The sequence below is a fragment of the Linepithema humile genome, chromosome 7, assembly GCF_040581485.1.
Source record: "Linepithema humile isolate Giens D197 chromosome 7, Lhum_UNIL_v1.0, whole genome shotgun sequence".
NCBI classification, from domain to species: Eukaryota; Metazoa; Arthropoda; class Insecta; order Hymenoptera; family Formicidae; genus Linepithema; species Linepithema humile.
This window is the reverse complement of record NC_090134.1, coordinates 12,498,851-12,508,196: the sequence shown is the minus strand read 5'-3', so window position 1 is coordinate 12,508,196 and position 9,346 is coordinate 12,498,851. Positions and strand designations below refer to the sequence as shown.

The 9,346-nt window shown below is 30.6% G+C and overlaps 1 protein-coding gene across 1 annotated transcript; it reads right to left on the bottom strand.

Moving 5' to 3' along the window:
• Positions 1 to 997: 997 nt before the first annotated feature.
• LOC105670746 (uncharacterized) lies at positions 998 to 9,134 on the bottom strand. Its single transcript, XM_067359166.1, has 5 exons — positions 8,511 to 9,134; positions 7,743 to 8,364; positions 2,104 to 2,176; positions 1,404 to 1,579; positions 998 to 1,261 (listed from the first exon to the last, which is right to left on the bottom strand). The coding sequence occupies exons 1-5, from the start codon at positions 8,816 to 8,818 to the stop codon at positions 998 to 1,000; spliced, it is 1,443 nt and encodes a 480-aa protein (XP_067215267.1). The 5' UTR covers positions 8,819 to 9,134.
• Between the last annotated feature and the right edge of the window lie 212 nt (positions 9,135 to 9,346).

The following is a 9,346-nucleotide window of genomic DNA, read 5'->3' as shown; positions in this document are numbered from 1 at the left end:
AATCCACTCAAATATCTCAGAAACACCGAGTTAAATAATAAAATTTTTTAAATAAAAGTTGTAGGATTTGGAGAGGGAAAAAATATAGGGATATTTGTTTGACCTTGGATGGAAGCGCTTCTGAGATTTGAAGGTCATTTTTATTTTTTTAAATGGAACCACTTTAATTTTTTTATATAAATCAATTTCTCATAATATTTGTCGTAAAAAGTTATAAAACTAGAATGGCCAAAAATTGAATGGTTTACAAGATATTTTATACTTTAATTTGACATAATTTTACATAAACTATAAAATATCTCGTTAAATATTCATTTTTCAATTATCTTACTTCAACACTTTTATGCACAAAATAATGAGAGGAATCAATTGGTGTAAAAAAATACATAGTTGACTTTAAGAAAAAAGTATATATATTTAAGAAGAAAGTATATTATATCATATCTGCTAAATATAGCTTAAATATAGCTCTGCTAGATTTTTTCTTAAAGACAACTATGTGTTTTTTTTATACCAATTGATTCCTCTCATTATTTTGTGCATAAAAGTGTTGATGTAAGATAATTGAAAAATGAATATTTAACGAGATATTTTATAGTTTATGTAAAATTATGTCAAATTAAAGTATAAAATATCTTGTAAACCATTCAATTTTTGGCCATCCTAGTCTTATAGCTTTTTACGACAAATATTACGAGAAATCGATTTATATAAAAAAAATTAGTGTCCTTCCATTTGAAAAAATAAAGATGACCTTTAAATATTAGAAACGCTTCCATTCAAGATCAAACTAATATCCCTATCTTCTTTCCCCCTCCAAATCCTACAACTTTTATTTAAAAAATTTTTTGTTTTAACGCGGTATTTCAGAGATATTTAAGTGGATTATTTAAAATGGGACATCTTGTATAAAAATAAAAACATAATTTGCAAAAATTATTTTTTATTTTTTAATAAAAAGTACAATTTTTATAAATATTTTTATAAATAATGTTTCCTAGGCCTTCTCGGCCACCTCGGCCTCCTCGGCCCCCTCGGCCTCCTCGGCCTCCTCGGTCTCCTCTACCCCCTCGACCTCCTCTATCCCCTCGACCTTCTCGACCCCCTCGGCCCCTTCGGCCCCCTCGGCCCCTTCGGCCCCCTCGACCTCCACGGTCACTTTGGCCACCACGGTCCCTTCGGCCACCTCGGCTGTCCTGGCCACCTCGGTCACCTCGGCCACCCTGGTCAGCGGTCCGCTCGTCCTGTTCTTCGTTTGTATCTGAAAAATAAACATAAGTAATTAAAAAGTGCAAAATTGTATTATTTATTGCCGGTTATTATTACACTATAAATTATTGTTCAAATTATTATTATAAGACAGAAATATTAATTTTAACGAATCTAATCTAAATATAAAACACTTTTAGTATAAATAGACAAATACCGTTTTCATTCAATTGTTCTTGCAACTCTTTTTGATGTTGCTGCTGCTGCTGCTGCTGCTGCAAGTACATTAGGTGGTACTGCAGCTGCTGTTGGTTTGCCATCATTCGATCTAATTGTTGCTGCTGTGCAGCGATTTTTTGCTCCAAATCTTCTGCAAAAATAAAAAGAATAAATATATAAATAAAATATAAAATTAAAATAAAATTAAAATAAAAATAAAAGTCAAGTTAAATTATATAAATATAGTTAAGTTATATAAATTAAGTTAAGTTAATAAAGTTAAGTTATATAAATTTTTGACCGTATATAGAGAATATAGACCGAATATAGAGAAATTACTGAAAATAAATGTATAAAATATTTAATGTTATAAGTAATTAAATTTTTAATAATTTCTCTACATATTTTATTTCTCTATCTAAATAGCTAACAATCTTAACACACTTCTTCCGTCTGTTTCAAGTCCGTCTGTTTTGCGTTTACTCACTCGCGTTTACGTCTCGCGGTCGACTCTGTACACATCAATAATATATAATGCCTAATATCATAACACATTGTTCACTTTTTAATAGTTACCGTCGGTTACGGTCGATTGAAAATCTTGGTTCTTATATATAAACACATATATAAAATATTTTTCTAATACGAATAATTATAATTTTATTCTCTACTTACGGGACATTGTTCCACTGCGTGCTGCTGTTGAAACAAAACTGGCGTCTTGAAGAATTAATTCTGTCACCTTATACTGGCAAGTAAACATATTATATATGTGTTTGTCACATTTTCGTATTCAGACAGTTGACTCGCGTTGCAAGGATCCCGACTGTAAGTCTTTCGAATTATTATTTATTTTCTCTATTGTTCTCGAATTTACTGTTTTTATCTATTTTTCACTTAATTGAAAAATGGGTGATAAATCAAAAAATACACGTAAGCGAAGCTTTTCGGAATCTTGGCTTCATGATGATCGTTTTAAATCTTGGATACGCAAAGTATCATCAGATGAAAACCTTTTTTATTGTACTATATGCGATAAAAATATGTCATGCTCCACATCGCATGTTGCAAGACATGCGGATTCTACGTGTCATAAAAATAAAATTAAAGAAAATTTATCATCGTTATCAGATAATGATGTAAGTCCGAGAACAAAAATATCACGACAATCCAGCAACTTTAAATTTCAGCAACAATGGTTAGATATAGAGCTATTTAAGCCATGGTTACGCAAAGTGTCACATGACGAGCGTTTATTTTTTTGCACATTTTGTAATAAATCTTATATGGGTGATATATCGCACGTCTATCGTCATGAAAATTCCAAAGGACACAACGAACAATGTAAATTACAAAGAAAAATATCAAATGAAGATGTCGACATGAGAGACGAATCGCTTTTATCTTTTGAAGATTTATCTTTTGAAGAGCAAAGAAAATCAGCAGAAATTCGATATGCTGCGTTAATCGCTGATAGAAATATTCCATTTCAAACTGCGAAAGATATTCTTAATTTTTTCCAAGAAATAGGAAAAGATTCTTGCATATTACAAAAAATGTGTATGAGTCGAAAGAAATGTACAAATATTATTTCTAACGTTTTATGTCCGATTGAAACGGACCGTGTGGTGAACAGCATTCAAAATACTAAATTTTCCATTTTTATAGATGAAACGTCTGATATTTGTAATGAAAAATGGATGACGTTTCTTGTCCGATTTGTTGATCCTAAAACATTAGATATTAGCACGCAATTAGTAAAATTAATTAATATCGACGCAAAAAGTAGCAGTGCGGACAAAATATTTAATGCATTTAAAACTGAGATGTTGAAATTAATGATCCCATTTTCAAATGTTATTGCTTTGTCATGCGACAATGCGCCTGTTATGACAGGAAAATATATATCATTTAAAAGAAAGTTGGAAGAAACTTGTAAACATTTATTAACTATTTCATGTCCATGTCATTCCGCTGCATTGGTTGCACATTCTGCATGTGCTAAAATACCAGATTATTGCGAAGAATTTGTAAAAAAGATTTCAAGTTATATTAACAGTAGTCCCAAGCGTTTGGCTATTTATAGAGAATTTAGTGATTGCTTTTTGGAAACAAGTCGCAAAATTTTACGATTGTCCGATACACGGTGGCTTTCTCACCATTCATGTATTGAAAGAATTCTTGAATCTTGGGATTCTCTCAAGCTTTTTCTTACTGATATGGTGTTGACAGAAAAATCAAAGTCTGCAGAAAATTTAATGCTTATAATGCAACGTCATGATGTAAAAGCATATTTTTTATTTTTAGAACATATTTTAAATACTTTTAATTCATTTAATGCATTTTTTCAAGCAGCGGAAACTAGAGTTCATTTATTGCAACCAAAATCAGTAAAATTTCTAACCACAATCTGTGAATACTTTTTGAAACCAGAATTGTTAAAAAATGTATGTAATAATATTCAATTTTCTCAACAAGAGAATCAAAAATCTCTAAATGAAGTAAATTTAGGATTCGAATGTGAGGAATATCTCGATAAATTAATGAAAGAAGGACACACAGACATAGTTGCACATGTCCGAAAGAATTGTTTGCAATTTTGCGTCACTGCTGCAGAAGAAATTAGTAAAAGATTACCAATTAATGACAAATTTTTGTCTAAATTGAAAGTTTTAGAAGCAAACGTAGCTTTATCGGATAGTGACAGAGAAATATCATTCAATGATGTCTCTTTTATCGCTCAAACTTTTGGTGGTTTTGACGAAGATGGTTTAAAGAAAGAATGGTATCTTTTATATCATGATTTTACACAAGTAAAAAAAGAAAATCTTTCAAAATTAAATTTTGATGACATGTGGAAAGAAATTTTACAAAGTCAGAACTCTATTAACATTGCAAAATATCCCAATTTAAAATCTTTTTTGAATGCTGTTAGATCACTTCCAAATTCGAATGCTGATTCAGAAAGAGTGTTTTCTGTTTTATCAGATATAAAAACAAAAAAACGCAATAAACTTTCGGTTACCAATGTAAATGCTCTTTGTGTTCTAAAATCGGCTTTAAAGTCTAGAAAAGAAACGGTTCTAAACATGGTAATTGATGAAAACCATTTGTCTCTCATGTCGGCAAAGACATTATATGCTAGTAGCCCCATGAAAAAAAAAAGTAATATAACGCTACATGCTGCAGATATTGATGATGTTGCTGGACCGTCAATATCAAAATAACATATAATAATTTTTAAATAAAATAATAAAACATTTTACAAGCATTGCAGGCATAATAAATACAAAATATAGTTTGTATTTATAAAAAATTATAAAGTAAGTAATTTTCCCAACTCGCCAATATACGCGCAACGCGCAAAAGTACAAGTACAGTGAGTATACAAAGTACAGTAAGTATATAGATACAAAAATACAGTGTCAACTACTGTAAATTATTTTAACCTGTAAATAACAGGTGTAAAAAAAAGTGGTACAATAGGGCTCCAGGCGACGATCCACTTAAAAAAAAATCGAACGCGCCATAAGTGGAACCTCAAAGGTGGTGCGGAAAACCACTACTTATTAATAGTATTAATAAAATTACCAATCTACATCTATTTGACTGCAGTTTTAATATGCTACTGTGTTCTTCCACTAATCTCCACAGTACATGTATATGTAGTTACTGCAGTAACTCTTGCTAATATGCAGTAGTTTAAAATAAATAATTAAAAGCTTTGCAGGCGTGTAATCTTTTATGTTGATAAATGTAAAATAACAAGCATGGCTAAACGAGTAAGGCGAATGGCAAGAATATTAAAAATCTCGTGTTTGAAAACTGTGATTTTGTAACTTTTTTTTCTTTTTTGATATTTATTTTAAGTAAATTATTAGATAATGTTTTTGGCTAAAAAAAATTATTTTATCTTTATTAAAAATATTCGCATATGTTAAATTAGCACTTTGTTGCAACATTGTAAAATAACTTCATTTTTCTATTAACAATAGCAGATCTGTATTATTTCTAAAATTGTTAGTTTAATATATGCGAATATTAATAATAAATAGAAAATATTATTTTTTTGGGCAAAAAAATATTATCTAATAATTTACTATGTTAGAAACAAATGTGGAAAAAAGAAAAAAAAGTTGCACGAAGCAGGTTTCGAACAGGTGATCTCTAATATTCCAGCCACTCGCCTCAGAATTTCTTTTCTGAATCAGAAACGCTTGCTTTTAACATGCAAGTAGCATGCATTTATCGTCTGTTGTGTCGGCTCGGTGGAAGGGAGCGTTCGCTCTCTTCCATTGGTTGAACGGCCGAGCTCACACGGATACGTGACGTAGCACTTCTGGAAGGTTGTGTGAGGCAGCGGAGCCGGGACCGCTGTGGGAAATATCGCATCACTGAGCCCGGTAGTAGATATCGCATCACTGATCGGAACCAAAAAGTCATGGACGTAGCACGGAAGAGACCCAAAAAATCGTGGACATTGCCTACGGGATTCGTGGACATTGGCTACGTAGTTCAATGTGCACGTTTTGTGCACATAGAGGCGCTAACCCACGGAAACACGTAAAATGCGGGCATGTCCACTCTCAGTCTTCTCTCTGCTTTTAGGTTAGTTGTGTGTGTGTGTGTGTGTGTGTGTTGTGTGTGTGTTTGTGTTATGTGCTACGAAACCCGGCTGAAAAAAATGGGTTGAAGGCATTCTGAAGGATAAAAAAGTGTACGTATTATACATAAATTTTGCAACATTTTTGCAAACATTTATATTATTTAGTTACATACATTCATATTCTAATTTCTGTAAAATACTTTTATTCATGTGCTTCATGTGTATATATTATGTATATTATGCTCCATATTAAGTATATTCACATCAAAGTATCTATGTAAAAAGTTAATATCATTTTGTATATTGTATATATTTTTATAATAAATGTATATGTCATATAACTTATTTATAAAGCATGAAATATAAAGGTATTTTTAGTTTCTTGTATGTATCATTTGTAAAAAAATCTTGATAAAAAAAACATTAATTTTGTGACTTGCAATAATCTGTTTCAATATATACTTTTTTTAAATACTTACAACTTTAAATACTTAGCCTTATTTTATGCGTTTAGAAGGGAAGAGAGAAAAAATATCAGGGCGCGAGTGGCTAAGCCGAGAAATAAACCCGGATCTTCCGCTTGCCGAGCGAATGTTCTGACCACTAAACTACTCAGACCCCACGCTTCTAACATTTATTTCTCTTAGATTAGGAAATCAACAAATCTGTAGGACGTAAACGCGTCATAATGCGTCATAATCATTTCCCGGCTTAGCCACTCGCGCCCTGATATTTTTTCTATCTTCCCTTCTTTCTAATAATTCCTATCAGTACATACTGATTCTCCATATGTGAGAACAATGTACTAAAATTTTCGTACACTTTAAGTATCTCGAACCAGAGATCGGTGTGCAAATTTAACTGTCTCACGTAAACTAACAAATTAATTTCTTTAAGAAAAATTATAATTTTGCACTAACATCCCGCGACGGCTCTCTATGCCTTTCTTATATTAATTGATATTTAAGTTTTGTTGCAAAGTTATTAACCAGAGTACTAAACTAAAGAAATAAAAGAGAAGAGAAGACTGTAATGAGATAGAACAATATATTTATTATATTACATTTTTTATATATGTATAATAATATTGTAATTTTGTTGTTATATAATCTAAAGTATAAAATAAACTATTTCTACAAATTTTTTATTTACTTTTTAATTTGTTGTCTTATAAAATAAATTGTACAATATTACATATAATGTATTATTTATATTAAAATATTTCATAGATCATCATAATGCAGTCCTCTTCTAACGTAGTCATACTGCCATAAAACTTCACCAGGTTGTGTCACGAAATAATCAGCCAATTTGTCTCTCTGCTTATATGCAATTGTAGTTGCATGATGCATCGAAGTAGGTGGAATGTCTTTAAATGCATTTCCAACATCTCGCCGCCACTCTCCAAGAATGATATTGCCTGCTGCATCTTCCGAATCTATAAAATTCGGAGGGCAATACACTCTATTCTCTACTTGTGCAAAGTCTTTCTCAAATTTTATAAAATTATGCAAACATATTGTTGACATAACGACCGTGTCCACATATTTAGGATGCATATGAATTGGCTTTCGATAAATTCTCCACCTTGATGATAAAATTCCAAAGATATTTTCGACAGTGCGTCTTGCTCTAGACAATCTAAAATTAATAAAATACATAAGAGAGAGATTAAAATAGATAGAAGTAATACACATGTTATTATTACATTATATATAATTATTATTATATTACAAGTATATAAAAAAATTACTAACCTGTAATTAAATATTTTTTTTTTTTTTTTATTAAGTAATTTTCCACAGTAAGGTCTCATCTGATTAGTACTAATTGGAAAACCACGGTCACCAAGAAAAACATATGGTAATTTAATGTTGCTTCCAGGAAGATTTATTAAATTTTTAGGAATATTTAATGTTCCTTCTTGTAGTGCTGAATAAATATCAGAAGACGTAAAAATGCTACCATCGCTATTGCCACCGTATGAGCCAACATCGACCAATGTAAACATGTATCTATAATCACATGCAGCCATCAACACAATACTATATGTCTTTTTATAATTGTAGAATAAACTCCCAGAATTAGGTGGCGCTTGTATTTCTATGTGTTTTCCATCGAAGGATCCAACACAATTAGGAAAATTCCAATTTTCCAAGTAACCAGCGCTAATAGTTTTCCATTCTTCTTTGGTAGGCAAACGGAGATATATAGGTTGAAATATTTTTACTATAATTGAACATGTTTTGTGGATAATTTTCCGCACAGTTGATTCTCCATATCTAAAAGCCAGTGCAATGGACAGTATTTGATCACCAGTTGCTAAATATCTGCAAAAAAAAATGATTGATATATATGAATAGAACAAAATACTATACACACACACACAACATTTGTAAAATAATTATACTACACATGTTTGCATTTTTTTTTCATTTAACAAAACACAAAATAAAAAAAATTAATAACTAAGTACCTTAAAGTTATGATCAACCGTTGCTCTGGATTAAAAGCTCGTTTGCTCACTTTGATCAAAAAAGGTTTTGTCATCTGTAGTAGTTGATAAAAAGTTTCTTTCCTCATCCTCACATATCGAAAAAAGATATCAGCATCATTATTTTTTAATTCATAAAAAAGATGCTCATAATCCCTAAATATGGGACGTGCGATATTGATAGGTCTAACCCACCACCTCCGATTTGACCACCTTTTTCTTCGTTTTTTTTTCTCGTAACAAGGCCAATAAACATAATTGCAACACAGACAAAATGAGAAATTCATCATCCTCCATCATCTATACTTTGCTGTTCTGTGCTATTCTGTCCAATTATATATAGGAATTCAACACTTAAAAATATATAAATATATTGGTAACAAAAAATTATTCTTATATTCTTAATATATCATATTATTTTTACATCTACGTATAACAAACTATTAGTATTTGTTTAATTTGTATTAAAAATTGTAAATGCCAACTTATATGCATGAATTAAATAAACTAAAAAAATTAACTAACATTTTACTTTAAAAAATCCAGACATGTAATTTATACAAAAAGTCTTTAATTAAATTAGATAAATATATAAATTTAATAGAATAAAATTCTAAAAAATATTTACCTTCACATATGTAGTATTATATTTTTGAAATCCAAGAGTCTCCTTGCAAATAAAATAAATTGCAAAGTTAGTTAGAACGTGTGAAAGATCATTGGCCGATGCGTGGCGCTCGCAGCAACTCACGCGTATATGCATAAAGTTTGTGCGTTGCTGTTAGTTATGTTATGCGCTATGTCTTATGCATTACGCA